The sequence below is a fragment of the Cyprinus carpio genome, chromosome A18 (assembly GCF_018340385.1).
Source record: "Cyprinus carpio isolate SPL01 chromosome A18, ASM1834038v1, whole genome shotgun sequence".
NCBI lineage: Eukaryota > Metazoa > Chordata > Actinopteri > Cypriniformes > Cyprinidae > Cyprinus > Cyprinus carpio.
Genome location: NC_056589.1, coordinates 25,346,231 through 25,373,529, shown reverse-complemented (window position 1 = coordinate 25,373,529; position 27,299 = coordinate 25,346,231). Strand labels below are relative to the sequence as shown.

Below are 27,299 nucleotides of genomic sequence, written 5' to 3'. Positions count from 1 at the left end.
AACATTTAATAAAATTATCAAATATTATTTCATTATATAATGCAGTTAGGAATTGTTCCCATTCAATGAAAGTAAAAGGTTACCAAGGCTGCCAAGCTCTAAAAGAGACAATAAAGCACCATACGTGCCACTGAAGTAGTCCATACGACTCGTGCGCTATATTCCATGTCTTCCTTTACAAAAATCGTTTTTGCATATGCATATTCAAATACGGTGCATGAAGACGACTTTATGCTACGAGTTAGTTCCCATGTATACCATAGTATATAGCATGCAAAAAGCAGTACATAAAATAAGTAACATCCCACTATGTGGGTTTCGAATAGTATAGTAGTAGGCGAATAATACCCGGATGACGTGCTTGCTAGAATTATGAACCCACTATATCATAAAGCCATATGAGAGGAGCTGTCAGATTTAAAAAGTCTGTGAGAATGCAGAGAACTGTGAGCCAAGTGGCTTTTTTCAAGTGCAAGTGTAGTACCAAGATGTTTTTCTTATTTACTTTCTTATTTACTCTTATTAACTTGATTCAAGATTCTACCATCACAATTGCAGTATGGAGTACCACAAGGCTCAGTACTAGCACCGTTGCTTTTCACGCTTTACATGTTACCCTTGGGAGATATCATCAGGAAACGTTCTCAAAATTCTGGCTTTTTGATAATACCTAGAATGTTAAAATCAACTGTGGGTGGCAAATCCTTTTCCTATTTAGTGCCCAAACTCTGGAACAACATACCTAACATTATTCAGGAGGCATTCTTTCAGGTTAAATCTAGATTAAAGACCCATCTCTTTAACCTGGTTTACACATAACACACTATCACATTTCTATAATTGAAATTGATAGGCTGCATTAATTAGGTCACCGGGACTGGGAACACTTCCCATAACACACTTCAGCGGAGACCATGTCAACTAGATGTGCCCCAGAGACAGATCACCTGTAAAGACCTAGTCACCTAGGGGAACCAGACGAGTCCTCTGCACAATTCTGACTTGTGTTGCAGCCTGGAATTAAACCATGCCATGCTGGTTTTGTCTGGCCAGAGAAGAGCTGGCCCCCCGACTGAGTCTGACTCTGACTGAGTGGTTTTCATTCCTTTCTAAACTATTGCTTTATTTATTGTATGATGCTTGATCATCATAAAACATATTACATGTTATTTTTATCAGCATTGTTTTAAAATATTTAGTGCGTAATATTTAGACTTACGCATTTAGCGTCTGTTTGTGAGAGATACCTGTGCGTGCGTGTGTGTTTGTGAGGGGGAGGGGGGTTGTGTCGGCTGTCACTGTTCTCTTGGTGCACGCGCGCTGTGTCCGACTCTCACTGGAAGTTTGAGCGTCTCGAGCGCTCCACGGAATTAACGGCAGCAGCACGAGCGCGTTAAGCTGCGCGGGGCCGCGAGCGGATTGTCCACCATCTCACCGGGAACATGAACATGGAACTGAACAGGTCGCTCTCTGCCACGGGTGAGTACCAGCCTTGACATTCCGGTTCATGTTGTTTGTTGATGTTGTTGTGCGCGCGTGCGTTGGTTTCGCTGAGCCAGAGGGAAAATGCATGTCTGTGAAATTGGCACTTCAATAAATTGGCTTGTTTGATTGTCGTTTTATATTCAACTGTTGCAAATGCATGCATGCTATTTCATGTACACATACATTTATAGTCAATTAGTCTGATGTGGTGAAAACTGAAAATTTGAGTGGCACCAAACTGGTCGTTCATGTTAATTGCAGTGAGGCGCGCGCCATTATTTGCCCCTTCAGACGGGCTGTCACACTTTAACACTCGTTAACGTTGTAACTAACTGTGTTAGAATTTATCCTTTTGCTTTGGAAAACAATAAGAGGGCTAAGTGTGTCGGAGGGGGTTTGTATAATTAGCTGGGGCAATAAGCTGGAGCTATTTCAAGCGCCATCTGACGCCATGTGTTGTTTTATCATAACAATTAAAAAATGTATGTATTTTTTTTTTTTTACATTGACGACAGAATGGAAACTACTGATTTGATATGAAAGCACTGGGAATTAAATGCACCAATAGACTATGGTGTGATGCATGGTTTGGTCAGGTGGTGTAAATGCGCTTAGCTTTCTCCAAGAGTCATGAACCCCTGGGTTTGTTTACCTGAAGACATGAGGCATATTTAAGTGACGCTTTAGTCAGGGTGTGAGAATATTTAAAAAGACTAGAGGTGTAGGTGTCGCTGTTTCTGTGATCAGTCAGTTTTTCATGTTTTGAGCACTGACGCACAGCCTTCAATTATGTCGCTGTCCTTAGTGCTGAAAGCTTTCAGTCCCTACATTTAAATACTCTCTCTCTCTCTCTCTCTCTCTTCTCTCTCAATTCCACTTCAATTTCAGCAGTTTATTGGCATGATTGTTTTGCATGCATATTGTCAAAGCATACACAAAGAAACTGACATAAGAGAAAAATGCCATAAAAGAAGACTTTCAGCAAGATATTATTAGACATCAAAATTAACTTGTGAATATCTCTCTCTAACAGAAAATTGGAATGGGGCTCCGGAGCGCATGCGTGTTTCCGCTGTGAAGTGTGAGTCCTCTTCAATGCAGAGCGAGAAACTCCGCTGTCTTGCCCACGATATCTCTAAACTGGGCCAGCAGGGCACAGCCAGCAGCGGGCACGATGCCAATGACATTGCTGAACACACGGTGCGTTGTCTAATGCAGGATTTAAGATTAAATATTGTTTATTATCAAATAGGTATTATTTTTATAGCACATTATATTAAATTATTAACTAATATTATTAAATTAAATAATGGTTGTGGTTAGATCATATTAAAATATTCACATTGCATATGTTATGTACATCTTCTCAATGGACCCCCTGCAGTACCTTCATGGACCCCCAGGGGTCAAGTAAGGTAAAGAAAAGAAAGAAACTGGTTGCACAAAGATTGTGGGTTGAAGCCAAAAGCAAAAGATCTCTAGATATGCCATTGACCACTGAAAAAATCTATATCACTACTTGACAGTTACTGTTTCAGAATCCATTCACAAGTGAAGGAAGCACTTTCCCAGATCCCAACATGCTTCAGTGAAATTTGAGATGTGTTTTCAATGTATCACATTGGAAAGCATCTACTAAATGACATCAGTTTAATATTCACACCAGACTTTCTCATTTCCTGGACTAAATTTTTGGTTATATAGATTTGTATTTTTATTATAACAAATATAATTGAAAAAAAATCTTACTCTTATAAATATTTATGCATATTTGCAGTAAGCTGTCATTGCTTTTTTGCTTTTCAGTAACTAGAATTATTTATTTATTTTAATTTATTTGCTTTCTGCTTATGGGAATTGGGGTGCATGTCAGTAATCTTATAATGCAAAAAAAAAAAAAATCACAAAATATCTTTTTGCAAAATATAAGTTCTCATTTTTTCTTTTTTTGAGGGGTAAATATATATATATATATATATATATAATATATATATATATATATATATATATATATATATATATATATATTACTTATATCTATACATGTTCTGAACATAATATTTTTGGGGATCTTTTTGTAGTGTGAAGAGAACATTATGAAAACCACAATGGCAATTTCTGATGACAGTCTTATCCACTAGTTTAGTCTTATCACAAATCACAAGGACCCTCCTAGTTATGTACCTTGCTCAAAAGTAGAAGTCTAATCAAACATGAGTATGACAGGAAACATCCAACTGCTCTGAACCACCAGCCAAACAGTGGATGACCCAGATCCTCAATTTCTTTTGCTGAAACTGCCAACTACATGCTATGCAGCTTTGAGAGCACTCCGGGAATCTGTACAGCTATGCAGTTGTGTCTAGATGTTACTGAGCTGAAGAAATCTTGTGTGTGTTTTCAGGAGGAGCGAGGCCCTGGTCCAGGAGGAGGGCTGTGTTTTGCAGACGGCTGCAGAAGAGTGGACTATGTTCTTGTTTATCACTGCAAGAGACGTCAGTCCCAACACCGCCACTCTGTTGTCTCTAATGGTAACGTGCCCACCCCATCACGCAGGAGTACGAAGGGCGATATTTCGGAGGCGGTGTTGGAGGCGGGGCTTGGGATGGAACCCCCCAATGAACCACAAGATAAAATCAGGGAGGAATTTGAAAGAAGACTTCAGGAGGAAGGCTTGGAGATTGAACATGACAAAGAGGTTTGTATTTATGTGTGCATGGTTATGTTCAGAATGCTAGAACATTAGCCCACTGCACACTACGCAGTACACACTAACTACTGCCTACTATTTTTAGTTCTTAAATATGTAAGAGACAATGCACTATGCAACATTTCAAACAGTAGGATGCTTAATTGTTGTCATATGATCTCCTTATATGCATACACTACTGTTCAAAAGTTGGTAAGATTTTTTTAATCTTTTTGAAACTCCCTTATGCTCACCAATGCTACATTTATTTAAAAAATACAGTAAAACATTATTACAATTTGAAATAACGGTTTTCTACTGTATATGTTAAAATGTAATTTATTCCTGTGATGCAAAGCTGAATTTTCAGCATCATTACTCCAGTCTTCAGTGTCACATGATCCTTCAGAAATCATTCTAATGATGATTCGCTGCTCAAGAAAGTTTTTTTTTTTTTTTCTGTGTACATTTTTTCAGGATTCTTTGATGTATAGACATTTGAAATAGAAATAAATATCTTTACATACAGTAATTATAAATATACATTACAAATACATTCTAAATATATAAATGTCTTTAATGCCACCTTTGATCAATTTAATGCATCGTTGTTGAATTAAGTATTAATTTCTTTAAAAAAAAAAATTACTGACCCAAAAATTATATATAGTTTAATATATAGTTACATATAGTTTAAGTATAAGATGTCCAATAATTATCTTTGGAAATTAAAAGTTTTTTTTTATTAATTTAAAATTCATTTTGTGTAAAATGTCTTAATTCCATTAGTCTGATCAGATAATGAAAAAGTTGCTTAAAATATGCCAATGCATATTGCAAAATTAGTGTGAGTAGCATTGTAGTATGCTATTCGGAACACAACCTGTGTGTGGTTCTTGTCTGCCCATGCAGGTCTCTATATAATTTTCCTGGCAAACAAATTCCTGTATCATCATTTCATGTGTCGAGCCATGAATAATCAGGGATGAGCTCGGTTTTGAATATAATACTAACAGAATAAACACAATCAAGAGATTCCCAGCGTGACCTTGGAACTTAAGAATTGGGGACCCAGTTTAGAAAAAGCCTTAACTCTCCCACATGAAGAAAAGCCTATCTTTTTTGAAGGGGGACTTTTCATTTTCAAGCAATGCAGCATATTTTAATACTAGTTAACAGATGCCAAAAAGCATTTTTTTTGCTGCAGTAGTTGCCCCCCAGCAATATATCTGTGACAGATGCAACTGTGGTTATCACAAGAGATGATCGGTTCCCCCTGCATCATGGTTTTTCCCAAGTTGAAGCAGGGAAAGCTTAGTATTTCTGAATAGGAGTAGATTGGTTGACTCATGCAGCTTTTTTCCACAAAAAAAAAAAAAAGCTTATACTCAGGCAATACCCTCATGAATCCAAATAGAGTCAAAGCTATTATTATGCAGGTTTAAGTACACCTTAAAATACACTACATGCTTATGTATGAATTTTTATGAAGAAATGTCTATTTATTTCAACCTAAAATAAATTATATTTTGCATGAAGAATATAAAGCCCATTTTTAGGACCTCTATGATTTTTAGTTTTTGTTTCCATGATAATAATAATAAATAATGTAATGAAAATCATTTTCCTGAACAGTGTTTTTAATTAATTGGCATACATTTAATTTAAAACAAATTTTACCATGTTGTATGCTTGCAAATGATTTTGTAAGTGAAAAATGTTGTTGTTGTTGTTGTTTTTGATATTGCATAACTAGCTATAATAATAAATTAATTCTGAGATGCAAAGACTTTGTTCCTACTGTATGTCTGAAGTCTGTGTGGATCTGAAATTGGCCCCAGGGTTCATTGTAGCATAAAGATTGACTGATGAGAGTGAAAGCAGTGACGTGGGTGTACGTTTGATTGTTGGTGGTGTGATGGTGGTAGATCAGTTGTGTTATGTTAGTGTGGATTAAATTTGAGTGCTGCTGTCTCCAGCCTAAAGGCAGATTATGGTTGATCCTCATTGCCAGAGGTGTTTGTGTTTGATGTGTTTGTGTGTGTGTGTGTGTGTGTGTCATTCATCCACGCTGAATAAGACCATTTTAGTAACAGCTGCTTCTTAAACTCTTTGTGAGTGTATGTGCATGTTTGCACCTCTGCTTGTGTTAATCAAGGCCACAAAATCACCTTAGCTGTTCAGCTTTCAATTGCATCCTGCAAACCAAATTGACTGCATTATTCAATGGTGCTTTACTCTTTAAACTCATTTTATTTTTATTTTTAAATGAGGACAGTCCGGTTTACCCGTCTCCATGTTCCCTGGTCTGTTCTCAGTCGTGAGGCAGAACTTCTTAAGATCAGAGTGCCGACTAAAAAGGTGAGTTACTATAAAAGAGAAACAGACACATAAAAAGGCTGCCATTTGAGAATAAAATATAAAGATGTGTCAGACCTTTGATGCAGTGTGTAATGCGTGATTTGTGAGGCTCATAAAGCTCTCAGGGACCTAAGTTTGAGTCTGGTCTGCATAAAGTCCAGATACCGTTTACCCTTACCTCGCTTTAACAGCCCCATAGAAAAAAAATAATTTTTAAGGAGGATACACCATTTACATGTATGGCAGAATCTTTAATAAGATATGTTATATGTGTTTTCTGGGAATCAAATGTACAACCTTGTGTTGCTAGTGTACTAAAACTAAAACACTTCCATTAAAATCAACAAAGGTGTCTCACTGTTAGCTCCCGGTAGGACACTTCCTATTTTGGTTGCATCGCACAGCTATTCTATTCTTTATTTCCCCCATTCACTACTGTTTTTTTTTTTTTTTTTTTTTAAGAAATTAATACTTATATTCAGCAAGGATGCATTAAATTGACCAAAAGTGATGGTAAAGACATTCAGATGCTTCTATTTCAAATATATTCTGTTCTTTTGAGCATTCTATTCATCAAAGAATCTTGAAAAAAAAAGCATCACAGTTTGCACAAAAATAGCACAACGGTTTTCATATTGATAATTAATAAAAAATGTTTCTTGAGCAGCAAATCAGCATATTAGAATGATTTAGTAATGATGCTGAAAATTCAGCATTTGCATCACAGGAATAAATGACATTTTAAAATATATTAAAATATATATAGTTACAGTATTTAAAATTGTAGTAACATTTTAAAATATAACTGTTTCTTTGATCAAATAAATGTAGCCTATGTGAACATAAGAAAAAAATAAGCATAAGCATAAAAAATCTTATCTTTTTTTCACCCTTTTATTTATATAAATTGAATTGATTGATTGAATTGATTATTCAATTCAAGTATTTAACTTCTGATATTTTGTCAAAGCCAGCTCATGATGCCTCACAGACTTTTGAAATCATCTTTTGAGAAGTGTAAAAAAACCAGCTATTCTAATATATGCAGTATTCATTTAGACACCAATATCTTGAAAATAAAATGAAGTAGAATATTAAGTTTAACCCATTTTACTGATGCTGAAGTCTCGCTTCTAGCTAACGGCTGATTGGTCTGTTGTTCTGACAGATTCACGCTGTCACACTGCAACTCATGGTCATTTGCAGTGTAGGTACAATGTTAAGATATTTCACATATTGTATTAGTGAATTGGAAGGTTTTTAATACCATTCAATAACTATGAAATCAAATCTGAATGACCAAAACTCTAGACATGTTATATACAGTACACATATATAGACATATGGACCCACATCCCACATGTGTTTTGTTTGCCCACAAAACAAGATATTTCCATTCCACGTTTGTGGTGTTAAATCGTCTGACCCTGGTCTTAACTTCTAGTGTGTCTCGTCTCTCTTTAGCTCTGGAAATGGATTAATCTCTGTTTAATTTCAGTACCGTTATGGTTGTTTTTCCAGACATATCAGCTGAAAGAGAAGACGGGGCTCATGGGCATAATAAGCACATTTTGGACAAAAATCAATCAGCCGTTCCAGCCGGGCGTACCAGAGCCCCAAGACCCACGCACACGTGTGCTATCCCAACCGTTCAGCAGAGACAAGCTACACCTGTGAGTGCCAACATTCGCAGACAGCCAGACTGTCGTAAAAGAGTGTTTACAATTAGCAAGCCCACACATCATCCTAATTAGTTTTCTTTAATTTTGCAGATTTGATATAAAGTCGAAAAACAGCTTGTTCAGCAATGCAATACGAGGTCGAATTGTAAGTATCGGTATAAAGGAAACAGAATGATTATACACATCTGGACACATAAGAACACATTTTAAAGCAACAGTTCAGCCAGAAATGAAAATTATGTCAAATTATGTTGTACTAAAGGTTCGTTTTTCTGTGGAACACAAAGGGAGAAATTCGGAATGATGCAATGGTATTTTTTCCTCATACAGTAAGAAGGTTTGATGATAGAGGACTGGAGCTTTAAAGCTTCAAAAATGACACAAAAACACCATAAACATATCATTAAACCATACCATTTGTGTGCCATTCATTAACAGACAAAATGTATGTCTGTATTCACTTTCATTAGGCTTTTAACCTCTGTGACTGGATGACTGAGTCAGTAAGCTGAATGAATCAAGATTGAATTATTCAAATTGGTTTTGTCAGCCAATTCACTGTAAAAGAATTGAACAATTTATGAAAGAGACATCACTACATAGCTCATGAACTCACATGAACATGCCCAGAATGTCTCTCACACAAAATGTACTGTATATATCTTACGACTAAATGCATATTCCATACTGGCCGTTTTTAAAATACTTAATTGTGGTTTTTGGTCATTTTTTTTGGCTTGACAACCACAGTCCATGTTCATTTTATTAAAATAAATATCAGATAAGAAAAGACCAAAATTTTCATTTTTGGATGAACTATGCTATTAATTAATGTTTGAGTTAATTTATTTACATTTTTTAACGTTTTAATGTATTACTGTGTTGCATCCACGGTCTTTCATAGGTTTATGAAATTCTGAGGCGCACTGCCTGCACACAGACCTGTCAAACTATGGGTATGTTCCTGGAGATGCCAACTCCACAAATATACCATCATTTGTTTCATTAAATATTTTTACTACAGATTTATCTAAATTCTCTCTCTTTTGTGTCTCAGGTATTTCATCACTGCTAGCTAAAGGGGTTTATGATTCTGCCTTCCCTCTGCATGATGTAAGTATTGCATTTTACCCAGTTTAATACAGCTGATTTGTAATTCGTCTGTTAGTTCAGTGTAAATGTGTGATGTGGTTTGGGTAGAGCTTTGTGTGTTGTCATCGCTGCAGGGAGACTTTGACAGCTCAGAAGATAAAGAGCATCGCAACGACAGACAGGTGAGTCCTGACCGGCAGCAAGTCACACGGTGACATTTAGGAAAAGCTTTTATTTGATTGATAAAATGACAATAAGCTGCTTATTACTGTAAGATATACTTGTGTGTGTCATCTCTAAGAAGATACAAAGAATATGTTTTTTGTTTTTAATAGAAAAACTGAACAGGTAATGAATGATATTTGTGTATTGCAGATGTTGCATGAGGAATGGGCCAATTATGGAGCTTGCTACAAATATCAGCCAATGGACCTTATAAGGTGTCAGACATGATGTGCATCACTAAAATCTGGTTCTTTGAAAGATGTCATTCAGTACACAGTTGGTTATTGACTGGTTCTCCTTTCTAAGAACTGTCAGATGTGTGTATGTATCTGTGTGTGTGTGTGTGTGTGTGTGTGTGTGTGTGTGTGTGTGTGTGGACTGCTATAAATAGTTCGACCTTAAATCATATGGCTTATTGAGGAGAGGTGTGTCACTTTTCATTTTCAAGATTTTCACCTCCCTGACAGGTGATAAAACACCTGAAAAAAAAAAGAAACTAATTCTGCCTATCCCAAAATTCTTATCAAACAAGCATAGATGTTTACATTTATCAGGATAATAAAACATTATAAAATGACCTATAATTTGCAAAAATCCAGCTTTTTTTAAGCTTCAATGAAGCCGCATTGCATCTGGTGAATTTAATATGCCATCTGGATATCACAAATATTAAATATGTGCCCACTGTATAGCATGCATGCTGTGTTCAGCACAGCAGACAGTCTCTTTGACAGTACAATAGTAAGATTATAGTAAACGGGATAGTATGATATTTTCTGAGCTGATTATAGGGAAAATCTCTGGAGTTAGATATGGCAAAATGTAGCTTCCGCTTTTATTGGCTGCTGAAAGCATAATCAAAATAGCCAAAATATTTTAATAAATAAATATACAAGAGGTGGAGGATATGTGAAGCTTTGTGAGTGGCATTCAATTTCAATTGCAGGTTCAGATTCAGTGCAGTCATTTTTTGAAAGCAGTGTTTTTGCATGTGCTGGTGTGTTCAGTGTTGTTTACCTTGTCAAATTCATAACAGTTCTGTACCTGTTTAACTGTATTTAACAGGAAGTACTTTGGAGAGAAGATTGGCCTGTATTTTGCCTGGTTGGGAGTGTACACACAGCTGCTGATTCCAGCCTCGGCTTTAGGAGTCGCAGTATTCCTGTACGGCTGCCTCACCGTAGACACCAATGTGCCCAGGTAAAGTCTTTTTTTCTTAATATAAGCTAAATGTTTTAAATCAAACGTAACTCTGATATGTATTTTGGATTATTTATATTTGAATTACATTGATTTATTTGCTTTAAGAAGCCAACATTTGTGATGCACTAGTGAAACATTTTATAATTGATAATTAATTTCTCTCTCTTTCAGTCAAGAGATGTGTGATGAGCATCTTAATTTTACCATGTGTCCTCTATGTGATCGTGTGTGTGATTACTGGCAGCTGAGCAGTATCTGCAGTACAGCACGTGCCAGCTATCTGTTTGATAACCACGCCACCGTGGGCTTCGCCATATTTATGTCCCTCTGGGGTATGAGCTGTATGAATATGTGCATTTGATGCTAAACTATGTGTTTACTGTACATTTATATTGAGAAGAAATAAGGTGGTATAAAGTGGAATAGATCGTTTTGTGATAATTGTGTGTGTGTGTTTAGCGGCAGTGTTTCTAGAGCACTGGAAGAGGAGGCAGCGATGTTTACAGCACAGCTGGGATCTGACAGGCATGGAAGACGATGAGGTGAGAAAAGTCCAAAGCATTTGATCAAAGTCACAGAACATCTCTAACATTGATTAATTAAATGACAGCAGCTCTAAAATCTGATTTTTGAAGCTGTAAAATAGCTGACATATGCACATCCGTGACTGCATCGTTAATTCTGTTAAGATTGCTGCTCACTGATAGGAATTCTGATTAGACAGGCACATCAAAGGATGTGTCCTTAAAAAAAAAAAAAAAAAAAGAAAATAGCAAGTAGGCTTTAAGTTAAGTCAGCCATGAGCAAAGAGAATAGCTGATTGGACAAAAACTTGTTTGTGCACAATGTCTCAAAAAATGTAATGTTTTTGAAAGAAGTCTCTTATCCTGTCCTAGGCAGCATTTGTATGTTCAAAAATACAGTAATATTATTACAATTTAAAATAACGGTTTTCTTTTTGAATATATTTTAAAATGTCATTTATTCCTGTGATGAAAAAATGTAATTTTCAGCATCATTTCTCCAGTCTTCAGTGTCACATGATCCTTCAGAAATCATTATAATATGCTGATGTGGTGCATGCATACAATTTTCAGGATTAAAAAAGGACAGCATTTATTTGTAATTAATAGAACTCTTTTGTAATATTCTGAATGCCTTTACTGTCACTTTTGAATATTTTAATACATCCTTGCTGAATAAAAGTACGCATATAGCATTTAGATGACATTATCCATGATGTTCATGTCATGTCTAGCATCACTTCCTGACAGTGGTACAATCATTAGAACGCACATTCTATAATATAGCTGCCTTCTTTAAAACCACACCAGAATCTCACCTATGAACATCAGCAGAAACTCGTAGCAACACGGTTCATAAAGCATTGCTAAACATAATCATACATAATAGCCAATTCTATCTAGTGTGACTCTAACAGACCCACACGCTCACTGCTGATGGCCTGCTCTTCATTAGGTTTATGAAAATTCAAGCTTTCATTGTTTTTGGGGGTTTGAACCATTCACCTAGGAGCTGATCCAGTCTGAAGTGTGTGTGTGTGTGTGTGTGTGTGTGTGTGTGTGTGTGTGTGTGTGTGTGTGTGTGTGTGTGTGTGTGTGTATTGTGCAAGTGGTGGGAGAGGGTGGTGTGGATGTGTGAGTAATGAGATTGTGTTCTGCTGATATGCCTGTATCAGATTTTCCTGTTGCGATTAATTGCTAATGCTTTATCACGGTATATGGTATTATCACAGTATTTAGTTTAAAAAAAGTGGTCATAATACAGTATAACAGGTTAAATAACTTCTTTCTTATAACAAAAATAACTGAACATTTAAATACAATAAAGCAATACAGAAAAAATATATAAAGTTAAAAGTTTTACACAGATTAAAGTGCAAAAGAACTATAAAGACCCATAGGTATCACTATACAATAAGACCTCATTAGTTAACCTTAGTTAATGCATTAACATTCACTTTAACATAAGTCTTAGTTCCTGTTAGCTCATTAAATAACACAGTTGCAACTTTAGATTTTAACGTGTTATGAAATATTGGAATACCTAAGATGAATGAATGTTTAGAAGAATTTTTCATTGGCAGTTTATGTTAACTAATGAATTAACTAATGTTAACTAATGAAGCCCTAATGTAAAGTGTGAATGATCAATTAAGAATCAAAACACTTTCAAACAATACCTAGGGCATGTTGTAGTCCAGATTAAAATGTAAAATTTTTTTTTTTTTAAATGAATAGCCTATTAAGTCTAAATATTTAAGTATTTGGCACTGTGATGAACACCATAGCAAATCCATCAAATCTAAATGCCTATTTAAATCTATTTAAATACGTTTTAGAAAGAGCCTCAGCTGCTTTATTTATGGGGTTTCCATGGTAAGGGCTGCATTTTCTGCAGTTTAGCGCCATCTGCTGTAAGAGAGTGAATGTGCTTTCATTCAGCGCGTCTCTCATGTGTTCCCCATGTGCTTCTCATGTATGCTTGATTACATCAGAGCTGGCACACGCGTCTTTCAAGCAGCATACAGCTGTGTTGTGCATTTTGACCAGTTGATGGAAAAAATATTCTTAAAATGCATCCCAAATTCTAAATAATTTGTAATATATAATTATTAACGGTATTAAGAAGTGCCCACGATAACAATATCGTACATATTCATTACCGTGATATATCGAATTAACGAATACCGGCACATGTCTAGTTCTGCTTAAAGCATTGAGCTGAGTGGATGAAGGACTTCGCTTTCAACAAGACGCCATGGGAGATCATGAGCAACATGCTAATGTGAATGATTATGAACTTCAATTACTCTGCATATTAAATAGTGTAAATATGTGTGTCTAACGCCAGGTTTTCTTTGCTTTCATGCTCACCGATAGGAAAGGGCTGAGGTAATCCTATCTCTTGCTCTCCTTCTCTTTCTCTGTTTCTATATTGTTCCCGACATGCTCAAATGCACACCATATTTCTCTCTTTGTCCCTCACACTTCCCCCACCCTCATCAGTGCTCCATCTCCCGTTTGTATTTCTCTGCTCGGCAGGAAGGTCAATTGTGTATATAGTGCACGGTGATGCAGTTTGATGAATCAACCCTGAATTCGTAGGAAAAGGGGAGATTTACAGTGGTTTAACTTTTCAGTAACCTGTGTGTCAACGAATCCTTTACCCTGACTTTATACCATTAACCTCGATGCCATAATCCTGACCACAGTGTTCTTGCCAGATAATCACAACCTTATTTGTGGAGTTTTAAATGCTAACTGTCTGCTTGAAACACATTCTGTGTCATAAATATATCAGCTTAAGAACTGTGTGTTGAACGTGCAACCACTCTTGTCTACAGCGATGTGTTCATATATTAGCCAGAAAAGCCCTGTGGGTTAAATGCTTTATAATGAACTTGCAGTTTTGTACCATATTGGCATCTTTGCCTCAAGACAAGAAAATAATTTAATGTGGAACCAAGATAATTATTTCTATTTGTGCATGTGGTTGTGAATCCTGTTTCTATAGAGACCATTTTTCTTATGCATGTCTATGGAACTGATGTTAAATTTGCTGCTTTTTGACATCTTTGGAGTCCTTGAGCACTGAGCTTGATGTACTGTATATGTTTGTGTTTATATCACAGAATGAGCTACGACCAGCATATGAGGACTTTCTCCTTAAGAAACAAGAGAAGAAGGCAAAGAATAAGAAGAAAGAAGAGGTAAACTGCACGATTATGTACAAAACTAAGGTTCTCGTATGCATTTGACCAATGAATTTCCATGATTTTCCATAACATTTTCAGTTGTTTTTGATTGCTGAATAAATAAAAATAATAATTTTATAAAATTGTACTCACAAATAAAAAATATATTTTTAATCATTAAACAGTACTACCATTATAATTATAAAAAAATAACTTTATAGAGTTGAATATAACTAGAAAAATGTATATTTACTATGACCATAACTTCTTCATGTCTTCTTATAATTTTAATAATTTCTATGAGTTTGGAAATCACAGTTCCCTGATATAATTGCAAATATCAGCTCTCATCTTTGATTTTTTTTTTTAAATAAAAATAATTACTGAACAAGGATGTAGACTTGACTTACAATATTCGTGCCAAATTTCTGGAGGAATGTGTACAATGTAATTTTATTTTAATCATATAATTTTATTTTAATTTAATAATTTGTATATTTTTTGTAATGCATAATAATTATTGTAATTTTAATGATTAACTCTAGTAAAAAAATATTGGAATGTCATTAGGAATTTAAGTTTATCCAGTTTCTTATTAAACTCCTATTAGGATTTTTTTTTTTTTTTTAAGAAAATTATCTCTTGTATCTAAAACAAAACAAAACGATTAAAAGGAAGTCTGTAGCAAAGTCTATTTTGGTCAAGTAGGACCTTCTCCCATTAGGATTATTTAGGAAAGTATGAAAGATATTCCAAAATACACATTTTAATTATTTATTTTGTTTAATAAATGTGTTTTTATTGTAAAGTTCTTTTTCAATTCAATTCATGTTTATTTGTATAGCACTTTTCATTATACAAATCCTTGCAAAGAAAGCAGCTTCACAGAAAATTAAACTTACTACATTATATTTAGGAGTAGCTTATCAGAATGCTATGTTAAGGTACTATCCATATAGATACAGAAATGTACAGCAAAACATTAGTGTGAATGACTTGTATAACAGAGAGAGTGTGTCACTAGAACAGAGAATGTTATCAGGACATTATGTTCCAGAGCTTGGGAGCTAAATGTAAAAAAGCTCTTACATCTTTTAGAGACTGTTCTATCCTAGAACGTTACCAGGAATTCTGTTCCAGAGTTTTGTGACCTAAGGTGAGCGCTGATCTTTTTAGGTAACTTTTCTATCCTAGGTATTAGCAAAAATCCAGAGTTTTGTGACCTTATAAATAAGTAGCAATATTTTGTAACTGATACAGAACTTAATAGGTAGCCAGTGCATAGACTGTAAAATTGGGGTAATATGATCATATTTTCTTAACTTGGTAAGGACTACCTGTAGCTTGTTTATTGAAGATGCAGGACAACCTCCTAGCAGTGCATTACAATAGTCCAGTCTAGAGGTCATGAATGCATGAACACATTTCCTAAATTGCATTTTATTTTTTCTAAATTCAGTTTTTTCCATTTTAATTTTTCTGGATTCTGTTTTTTTCCCATTTAAAATTTTCTCAACTCCTTTTTAATAGAACTTAATTTTATTAATCAAAAAACATGTCTAATTAATTAAAATCATGAAACTTATACATTTTCACAAATTACATGTTTTGTTATTTTTTATTGTTACCAAATTCTGTGTTTTAGCATGTCTAATTATTTGAATGCATAAAACTACTTAATTTATTCTTTTTTTTTTCTTAAAGTAGGCATAAAAAATTAATTTAATTTATCTTTTAATTATTGAAAATTAAGCAAACTTAATTTTTTGGCAAACAAAGGGGATTTACTATTAAAATTAAAACATGGAAGAAATGTTGTGTAATTATTCCTTAAAAAAATGTTTGTTTCATTTTAGTAGTAGTAGTATGCTATGTACATTCTACTGAAAAAAATAGCAATAGGCAAAGTGTCTTCAAATCAAACCAGACTTTTATTTTGACGGGTTACAGTGAATACCTTTACAGTTCTGTATATGTGATATGACGCTAGTTTTACTCAAATCAAACGGTCAAATGCTCATGAAGTGACTCTCAGAGCAGTTCTGGAGATGTTGTTCATGTATTTACATCCTCATTTAGATGGCAGACACTGAAATCACAGCGAGTGTCACACACGCTTCAGTATGTTATGCAGGATTCATATTTAAATTGACTTTTACGTCTTAATATTTACATATACTAGTCCATATTGTGATTTGATTTAAGTGTAATGACCTATTTTAGATTAATTCATTCTAAAGGTGAAGTCTTAATTTTCACTTTAATTGAATTATTGCGTAAAAATGCGCTGAGCTGAAATACCTGGAATCCCTTGCACATTTTCCAGGTATATGTAAGAGAATGAGTGCGTGTGCACAGTGCTTTTAATCTCTGCTCTGTGTTCTAGCCGGACACAGGAACGGATGACAAAGGAAGAGAGAAGCTACTGTCTGCTAAAGGAGGACAGTCACCGGTGAGGAGGGGGGAGATAATTTGACAGTTTACTGTGTCTGTTTATGAGAGAGTGAGCTAATCAACTTAACCAGAAGAGGCGGGGCTTCAGGGATAATGCAGTTAGTTCTCAGCTGTCAGTTATCGAGTGATCACTGCAGGACCCCTCCTGTCATATCCATCTTTCTTCTTATCACACCCCACTTTAGCACTCTCTTATCTTTATCTTCTCATTCTTTATGACAATTTAATTAATTAGATAATGAACTACACAGTCCGTTGGACAACACTGGCACTGTGTTTTTCCTGTCTGAAATGAGCAGTTTGGTCGCAATTTCACTTGATGTGATTTTGTGGGTTTTTGTTACTGCCATTATGCCCTTGTACAAAGTGTCATGCCTGCGGTGCGTACAAACAACACACGTATGTGCTCAAACACTATCTGTGGAGTACACACTTACTACACACGGCACTCAAAGCAGATTACCTCTCTGGGTATTCCACACTAGATTATGCAGGATTAGAGTCAGAGCTGGATTAAAACACACAAGTTAGAGTGGTGTCCTTCCTCTAATCAAAGACACATGTTCATTGTGTGTGTGTGTGTACCTGAGAGAGTATAGTGTTTTAATTCAGATTTCATACGTGTGTGTCTGAGGGAGGATTGGATCCGTACTGTTCATTATCTTCAATACTTCAATCAAATCACCCATACTTAGTTTCAATGATTAGTTTGTTCCAACTATTTCCTGTTCTGATGCACAAAACCACTACATCATCTGTAGATTTTGTAAACTTATATTTAGTAGTGTTAGGTTTTTACTGAATAACTTACAATAGGGTGACCAAATGTGCCATTTTCCCAGGACACGTCCTGGCCAGGATTTCTATATTGCCTAAAATATCCATGTTTTGGCTTTGGATTCCTGTTTGCATACTTAATAAAGGTAATGATCGTTTGACCAATAACATGCAGACATTGTACGTAATCGACCAATCATGGTGCGTGAGAAGGTGGGATCTACAGAGAACGGTCAAAGCGATACAAATACGTGTAGGCCTACATATTAGTGTTCGACTTGAAGCAGCACTGAGCGTACCGATCGGTGTATGACATCAAAATGATATGACATCACGGTACTTTGCGCAGCGCAAACAAAGCCAAAACCTGGATATTTTAGGCAATATAGAAATCCTGGCCAGGACGTGTCCTGGGAAAATGGCACGTTTGGTCACCCTACTTACAAAATATATAGGAGGCCAGATTGGTAATGGTCAATATTAGCATATTTTTTAATTTATTTAGGCATAAGTAACCAATTAATAGGTTGAATTTAACAAAAATGTTAAATACTGTGGTGCTTCTTTAATGAACTTTAACTAAATATTTAAAAAAAAAAGTTAATTAATCTAATTTCCTAACATTGCATTTATTATTACATTATTCTGGTTAAAAAAAACACTAAACAGACCAATATAGACCAATCCTGTTCCTGAAGATCCACCTACTTGCAGAGTTCAGTTCCAACCCTGATCAAACACACCTGTCTGTAATTATCATATGCTCCATAATTAGCTGGTTGAGATATGTTTAATTAGGGTTGGAGCTGAACTCTACAGTAGATAGATCTCCAGGAACAGGATAAGGCACCCCTGGTATAGACTTATAGTATGGGCCATCATATTGTTTATTGCCATAACAAAAATCATTATTGCTTATTAGTTTCAGGCAAAATGTGAGTAGTCAAGTAGCTAGTGTATTACCAGCTGATATGGTGAGCATTAAGTAACATCCTGTTGTTCTTGTAGCTTGCCTCTGAGTCTTTGTCATGGACAGACCGGCTGCCAGGATACTGCATCAACATATCCTCTATCCTCCTTATGGTGGGTACTTTTCTCCATAAGAGCATTTGTCACATTGCTTTTATGGTTCAAAATCTTATTTATCTGTTTTCTCAGGTTGGGGTCACGTTCTCTGCCGTGTCTGGAGTGATTCTCTACCGCATCATTGTGTTTGCCGTTATGTCAATGAACCCTGATCACGAGGCCAAGGCTAATGTGCGTGTAACCGTGACAACCACCGCTGTCATCATCAACTTGCTGGTGGTTCTGGTGCTGGATGAGATCTACGGTGCTATAGCAGCTTGGATTACAGAGCTTGGTGTGTGTGTTTACATGACAAAAGATATAATGTGTTGCATTCAAAAAATTTTCTTTATAAAAGGGTGACTCTAACGAAGAAAAGATCATGCATTACCAATGATGATTATTATGAATATGATATTAATGTCATACTTGCAGAGATTCCAAAGACTGAATCGACATTTGAGGAGCATGTGATCTTGAAAGCTTTTTTGCTGAAGAGCATGAATTCATTTGCACCTGTCTTCTATGTGGCCTTCTTTAAGGGCAGGTAAAATGGCATCCCATTAGCATTCCCACCCAAACTAACATGACGTTTTGTCTCTGTTGTGAGCAATGATAATCCGATTATTATAACATACTTTATTGTTGTTATCATGTCCAGTGTGTTGCAGTGTAGTGGTATGCTTACTGTAGTATTGTGTTTGTATGTAGTATTGTGTTTACACTAGTGTCTACTGTAGTGTTGTGGACTGTCCTGTGTACAGCACTGTTGAGAATGTTATCTATGTTCGTCTGTATTGTGTGTGTGTATATATCACTATGCAGTGAGCATTTGTTTCATAGGAATATTTATTATTACAAACAATATTGGCAACACTTTACAGTAAGGTTCCATTTGTTAACATTAGTTAACTACACTAGTAAACATGAACTAACAATGAAAAATAATTTATTTTTACTCAATTCAACGATATATCATCATATTTTATTAATAAATTATTTTTTTATTCATGTCTAAATTCCAGATGCAAATTTTAATTTTATAACAGCCTGTTTTGTGGTGTCTGTGTGTCACATATAGTGTTGTTGTATGTCTATATAGTGTTGTGTCGCTGAACAGAACACCATTATGTTGTAGTTTAGTAGTGTCTAGTACCAAAATGCAGAATTTCTGGGTTAGCATTGTTTAATCCATTGTCGGTATTTTAAAAATATCCCTCATAACTCTAGTGTGCTAATTTAGGTTTGCCGGTCGTCCGGGTGACTATGTTTATGTCTTTAAGGATTTCCGCATGGAAGAGGTAATCATTAAAACGATAATATGTTTGTCATCAGTGTTTTAGCATAATGTAACTAACAATTTGCATGTACATGTGTTTTTGGTCTAGTGTTCTCCAGGTGGCTGTCTTATTGAAGTGTGTATTCAGCTGGGAATCATTATGCTGGGAAAACAGCTCATTCAGAATAATGTGTTTGAAATTGCCATTCCGTAAGTATTTTGCACACATACAGTACAAACATGCAAAGTCTTCCCAGTGGTCCCTCTGCTAATTTTCTTGGATTCCACAATGTACCCCCAGTCTATTAGAGGAAGCCCCTAACTCTCTTGGCAAATTAAAATGTAATTCTCCACACCGTTTAACATTACTAACGCAGTGCACAGTGAGTGATGGAAGAAGTGTTTAAAATGACACAGCCAAATCTGCTGACATTACAGAAAGCTGAAGAAGATGTATCGCACGTATAAGGAGGAGAAAGATGGATCAGCAGATGAGGAGGACAAAGATTCCAAACGAGAACCACAGCGCTGGGATTTGGACTACGACCTGGAGCCATATGAGGGATTGAGTCCAGAGTACATGGAGATGGGTGAGCACTGCATCACCTTCATTGTTCTACTTGTTTTACATGCAGTCCATCTGCAACTTGAAAGTCTCATTCGGTTGTTTAATGACAGTATGTGGCTTAAAGGTTTTTTTCCCCCAAAATTGCTCTTTATTGTCAACAAAACATTTATTTTCTTAATACGTTCCTTGTCTTATTTTGAGTTATTCATCAGTGTACTTAATCACTAAGATTTCTTCAAAATGTTATATTTGCTTCATTTACATTATAAAAGTACAATGTAAATACCAGGATTGCCACAACAAAACCCGCCCAATTGCTACTCAAAACTAGTCCAAAACTAGCCCAATTGCAATCACGTTCCAGGGGGAAAAATACACGTTTTTGGTGGGGTTCCCCTGGTAAAATTCACACTCCATGGGCTAAATAACACATTATCGGGGTGGTTTTAATCCATGGACATGGAAAAACAGCCCACAGCAACAGTGATAAAGTAGCCCAATTCCACGGGAAAACCCCGGACTTTGCAACACTGTAATCCAATGGCAAGCAATCCAGCTGTCGGAATCTGTTCTTCCCACCTTCAGGGTAAGATGTTGTTGTAATGGCTTAAAAGTTGTTGATTCTATCCCATTTTGGCATGGATCTTAACAAGTATCTTGTTTAGAAATATTAGAACTTCCTTGTATAAGAAACATGGGGGAACAGAATCTGATGACAGTCAATCCAGGTTAAAGTTTGTTGATTCTGTCCTGTGTGGGGATGTATCTGTGCATTTTCAGTCAGCCTGATTGTTGTTTTTTCTCATAGGTCTGAACAGACAATTTTGTACATGAAAACCGGACCAAATTTTAGTTTGTGTTGGCGTGAACAGACCTTAAGCTTTGTGATACTCAAGGAATGATCTTGATAAGAGAGAGCATAGACACAGTTTGGTTGAAGGAAACAATACAACAGTATCATATTGACAATGACCTTAGATAGATGTAAATTAATATTAATTGGGTTAACCCTGTAATGGTAGATTGTATCGGTTATGTTGGTTAACAGTTACCAGAGCCAATTCTGTGGGTCAGTAAGCTTTGTACGCCTTGAAGACTGACACTTAATATGTTTCCTTTACTTTTCTGTCTATCACAACTTCTATTTCAACTACAACTTCAGAGACTCTGACAGTGGTCAGTAACCTTGTGTCACAAAGGGAGAGGAATATTACACATATTATTTCATTTAGTTGTTTATATTGAAATCCCTCACATATGTATACCTTAGTAATCCTTCACTGTAGTCACACAGCTGTATAGGAGGAAGTCACAGTAGCACAGTGATTAACAAGAGATATAAAAATGTTAAAATGGATGCCAAAACCTGCTCTTACACTCTATTATTCGTTTTTCCTTAGAAGAGGTTTAGCAACGGTGTTTAAAGAGGCCCACGATGACCTTGAGGAACTGGGTTTGATTAAGGACGTGGATCATTTATGCGTGTGTGTGTGTGTTTGTTTGTCTGCAGTTATTCAATATGGATTTGTCACACTCTTTGTGGCCTCCTTCCCGCTGGCACCAGTTTTCGCTCTGCTTAATAACGTCATTGAAATCCGACTAGATGCGGCAAAATTCGTCACTGAAATACGCCGGCCTGATGCAGTCAGTGCTAAAGAGATTGGTATGAAATTTTGCAGCAAATATGTATGTATGTGGTTACACTTACCATAACTGTTATTTAATTAAGTTCACACTGTCACATATTTATCTTCCCTTTCCCAGGCATATGGTACAACATCTTGAGTGGAATCAGCAAGTTTGCTGTCATTACAAATGTGAGTATTGTGACTTACGATGAAACAAAATTCCTATTTAGTTGCTGGCTGTGTTTGATATATGATTTATCTCATTGCATGCAGAGATTTTAAGGTTCTTCCTCCTGCTATCTCTCTTTCCCTCAAGCATTTGTGATCTCCTTTACATCTGAGTTCATTCCTCGGATGGTGTATCAGTATTTGTACAGTGAGACAGGTACCATGCATGGTTATACCAACCATACACTGGCTTATTTCAACACGGGGAACTTTAAACCTGGTACTGCCCCACATGATACAGACTTTGACAGACAACTCCGTATTTGCAGGTACACACAACACACACTCAATACCCTCATACTCATGAACTCTACTCGCCTACATTATCTGATATCATTCTTTCTTCTGTTCAACAATTCTTCATCTTCACAGGTACAAAGACTATCGAGATCCACCCTGGTCTCCTGAGTCTTACCAGCTTTCTAAGCAGTACTGGTCTGTGCTCGCTGCACGCCTGGCTTTTGTCATTTTTTTCCAGGTCAGTCTATATTAAACTGCTTTTCTTCTTGTTCAGTGAACATTGCAGGTTAAATACAACTAATGCTCTATCTACCATTAAAATGTAGTCTTGCTTGTGCAATGTTGATGTGTCATTTCCATTTCATCGCAGTATCATTTACATGACAGCCATGCAATGATACAAGGAAGGGTTGTAACGTAAATATCCCTACAGCATTTTCATGAGTCGATATGTGCATATAATCTTTGCAAGATAAAGGTAAACAGCTGGCATTCTGCAATAAAGGGGCTCAAACTCTAATTTCCCCTCCTTTAACCTACTAGTAGGAGATTAAAATAGATCTGAAATATTAGAAATAAAGATGGAGGTGGGGGAATGCCCAAAGAACTGTGACATAAGTGATAAAAGCAGCAGTGGCCTATTAATCCTAAATTAGATTTACAGATTAGATGAACATGCATATTTTAGAATTCCATATGCAGCAAATAGTAGTAAAAAACAAATAATGCTTAACCAGAAATCTTAATGAAGAATTAATGTGATTCCTTTATAGCCAAGTAAATAAAGCTAGATAGATAAATTAATAAAGCAGCATGCTTCTGTTTTAAACTCAACATGCCACATAGGCAGCGATAATTATTAAACCGTTTTTGTTTGTCATTTGATAGTCTTATGATAAAAATGTCCTTTAATCAATATTTCATATACAGTACATTAATTTTAGACCATCTTATTTTTATTTCATTATAAAGATTTGTTAATTACCACATTTAACATTAGATTTATCAGCACAAAACCTGCAGAAGCTATGTTTTAATTAAATATTTATTGTTTGGTCTTTGTTATTGTTGATGAAGTATAAAAAAAAAACCTTGGTCAGCAAACATTTCACTGACAAGATTAACACCGCCCATTGACTTCCACTGTAAGTGCATTGTGGTATAGGGGTTTTCTCATTTTCTTGAAAACTAATCAAATTGCTTGCCGTTTAAGTTGTATATAACACAGAATATTCCTGTAAAACTTGACTGGATGTTTGATTCTGTATGTTGTAGAATTTGGCCATGTTCCTCAGTATGCTGGTTGCATGGTTGATCCCAGACATGCCTCGTTCTTTGAAAGAACAGCTAAAGAGAGAGAAAGCACTCCTGATGGATCTTATGCTCACCGAGGAGGCGGACAAGCAGTGCACCCAGTCACACCCAATGACAACTACCAACAATGATGTAGTCATCAAGGGTCTAGAGGAAGGATCACCAGAAGAGCTGCCTGTCTGTAGTGGAGTAATGCTAAGCCAGTCAGATGAAGAGCTGACCAACAGAGAGGAGGAAGAGCTTGAGGAACAACCGATTGCATCCACCAGTGATCTGCCTAATAGACCTCGACCTAATAGCCTAATAGACACTCGACCAGAGTCCCTGTCTAAGATAGCCTGTCATGATGAATCACTCACCACACCTTTAGCATGTTCAAACCAGTCCATTCATTCAATCAAAACTGGCTCACTATCACGACACCAAGAGTTTGACTCGAATGGACCTCCACCTCGAGACCCAAGTTCCAGGGCTAGGAGCCGTTGCCAAACCCTTCCACCAAGGCAGGGAGGACCTGAAGCACATGCAACCAGACCCAGCCACTCGACGACATTCACACATCTCGACCAGAAAGTTCCTCCATCATCTTGCGAGCTCACCTGTATGGTTCCTAGAGGACCATCTAAAACCAAGCCCTCTGAAAGCCAAACGTCTGTCTCAGATTCACTGGATTCAGAGCTCACGAGCAGCCATTCCATAGCACTTCCTCTCCCACCATCCAGACCCGAGCTTGCTAGCAGCCTTTCAACAGTCTTGCCACGTCCTCCTTCAAAACCAGAACTTGTGGCCAGCCAGTCAGCAGGACTACCACGCCCTCCCTCTAAACCAGAGCTGATGGGAAGCACAACAAAAGGGCTTCCACCTCGAGATCCAAGCTCAAAAGTTAAGGGCCGATGCCAAACTCTTCCTCCAAAGTATAGAGGCTCAGAGAGTTCTGGGGAGACGAAGACCAGACCTAGTCACTCCACCACATTCAATCACCTCAGTGAACAGATCCCCCCCTCACCCAGTGATCTCAAACGTAACACTCCCGTATGAGTGTGACAAGATTAAGTGGAGCAACACTCCGATCCGATCACCATTCTCAGTGCCAGGCAACCCATGCCATCAACAACTCATCAATTTCTCATTAAAAACTGAACAAGTATCTTCAGTAACTCTGGATGTAGATCAATTTTTGGTGGCTTGGTGGAGGTTCACTTGGTTGGTTAACTAGGGGGACTTCTTTTGCACAGAATCACCAACTTTATTGGAGGACCCAGTGCAGACAAGTCCAGCTTGTGCATTCTGGGTATTCTGGTATTTTTATGGAGCCATCTGACATGGCTCGATGACTTTTAAATATTGTCTTATACTGTGACTTGCCATTCTCTCTTTCACATATAAACTCCTGTACAGACATACGCAGATATGCACACACCAAATCTCATTAACGAGAACAGGGGAGAAGAGAGAGAGGCTTAGGAATATGGGCCAAAGGGCTTTGCAGTCCATACGATTTGTTACTCAGCAAGTGGAACTTTCATTTTGTGGTGTGTTCTTTCATGAGTTTTGCTACATGTACTTAACCAGAATAATAACTAAATGTGAATTTAACACAATATGTCAGCTTCAAAATGAGCCAACTTGTTTGTGGAATTGTCTTTTTGTCTTTGGTGGCAACATCTGTAGTGTCTCATTTACGTGGTAAGTTAGCACATAGCTTGGCAGCACACTCAAGACATGATAAAGAAATGTGATGTTGAAATGGATTCAAAGCCAATTACATTGTACATTGCAAATACACTGTAGTATTTTACATAATCCCATTTAGCACTATGCTAGCACAGCTAAAGCTAATGTAAAGCATGCTATAGTCACTGTGAAGAGGTTTTCAGGGATTTTGACCCAGTCGTCACTTTTAAAGTTGTTCCTTACTAACGGGGGACAAAAGGTATGAATGTGCACAGGCCACGTTCACACTGCCGAGTTTTTGACGTGACAAACAGATTTATTTGCAGGAATAAATAGCTAAGTTATCATTCCATTTTTGTATGGAATACAAGTGTCAATCCTACAACTCAAAAACAAGCAATAATTGATGTCTCACAGCTGTAAGCATGAAAGATATGTGCCAGCAGTTTAGTCTTTTTTGGTGTTTTCTATTTTTCCTCAAACTAATATTAGTGAACTGAGATGTATTAGTGTCTAGCCATTTTAATGCTTCATTAGTTGTCACTAATAACCAAACTCTGTGTGTACAGAACAGGATTAAGAGATCAGTGCACCCAAAATGAAAATGATGTCATCATTTACTCACCCTGATGTCACTCCAACTAATATTGGTTTCTTTCATCCCTGGAACACAAAATAAGAAATTATGTTGAGAGTCCAGGCTTCTCTCTTTGATGTAATAAAACTGAATGGCTATTTATACTTTCCAAACTCTATAAAAGACAAAAACCACCATAAAAGTAGACCAGGTGACTCGTATGCTATATTCGGAAGCCACACAACAGCTTGTGTGACAAACTAACTCAAATTTTAGGGTGAACTTTTAAAACAACTGGAGTTGACAGCTGTATTTAGCTGCAGTGTGGACATGGCCTCTGTGTATTCAAGTCTATGTTGAATGACAAGTGTGTATGATATGCATTGTGCTAACAGGGATCAGTTAGCTGAGAGCAGTTACAAACCAGTGTTCAAGTAGAACATTCATGTCCATGTTATTTCAAGAGGACTTGAGAAACTCTGACAATATTTTGATATGATGATGAAAAAAAAAACAATTACTGTTCATAATAAAAAATGGAAAGTAAGAAGATTCTGTTTTTTTATGTTATAAATATATATACTGTATATATATATATGTGTGTGTGTGTGTGTGTGTGTGTGTGTGTGTGTGTGTGTGTGTGTGTCAATGCACAGAATCTCTAGCCTGGAGGGAGGAAAATGCACTGCTACTTTTGAATGGTTGTCAATGGATAATCTGCTTTTCTCCCTCACAATGTTGTAGTTACAGTATCTACCAGCAGGGGCTTACTGGATTATGTTTACCAGCAAAACCTTGACCCTTTGTTGTATACTGATTCTCTAAGTGCTGAATTGTCCACCACCACTAGATGGAGACAACAGCAAACCTACACAAAGAGACTGTGAGTGGTGGGACATTAGTGAGACAAAGGACTATCAGAATCAAATCATTCACTGTCTAGTGAGTATAGGTGGAGCCAGTGATTCATACACTTTAATAATATTACATAAAAGTAAAGATTTCTTCTGTCCTGCATTACCACATACTGGGCTTTCCCC

General features: G+C 36.5%; 1 protein-coding gene across 2 annotated transcripts; it reads left to right on the top strand.

Moving 5' to 3' along the window:
• Positions 1-1,287: 1,287 nt before the first annotated feature.
• Positions 1,288-26,761, top strand: LOC109110071 (anoctamin-1-like). Of its 2 annotated transcripts, XM_042775629.1 has the most exons (27): positions 1,288-1,479; positions 2,519-2,685; positions 3,890-4,183; positions 6,443-6,535; positions 8,057-8,208; positions 8,308-8,362; positions 9,122-9,173; positions 9,275-9,330; positions 9,444-9,491; positions 9,685-9,749; positions 10,600-10,734; positions 10,909-11,069; positions 11,197-11,279; positions 13,641-13,652; positions 14,393-14,470; positions 16,842-16,907; positions 18,695-18,769; positions 18,845-19,046; positions 19,187-19,298; positions 19,995-20,052; positions 20,140-20,240; positions 20,469-20,620; positions 22,109-22,261; positions 22,363-22,415; positions 22,542-22,723; positions 22,827-22,932; positions 23,970-26,761. In XM_042775629.1, exons 1-27 carry the CDS (start codon positions 1,443-1,445, stop codon positions 25,044-25,046), a joined length of 3,825 nt encoding a protein of 1,274 aa, XP_042631563.1. In that variant the 5' UTR covers positions 1,288-1,442; the 3' UTR covers positions 25,047-26,761. The 2 variants fall into 2 exon arrangements, with proteins under 2 accessions (XP_042631563.1, XP_042631564.1); XM_042775630.1 differs by lacking the exon at positions 6,443-6,535.
• The last annotated feature ends 538 nt before the right edge of the window (positions 26,762-27,299 follow it).

Coding starts and splice junctions, on each gene's coding strand:
- LOC109110071 (XM_042775629.1), top strand. CDS start 1,443: ATGAACATGGAACTGAACAGGTCGCTCTCTGCCACGG. Junction 9,750..10,599: donor CAGCCAATGGACCTTATAAG/GTGTCAGACATG, acceptor TGTATTTAACAG/GAAGTACTTTGGAGAGAAGA. Junction 19,047..19,186: donor AGCTTGGATTACAGAGCTTG/GTGTGTGTGTTT, acceptor TCATACTTGCAG/AGATTCCAAAGACTGAATCG.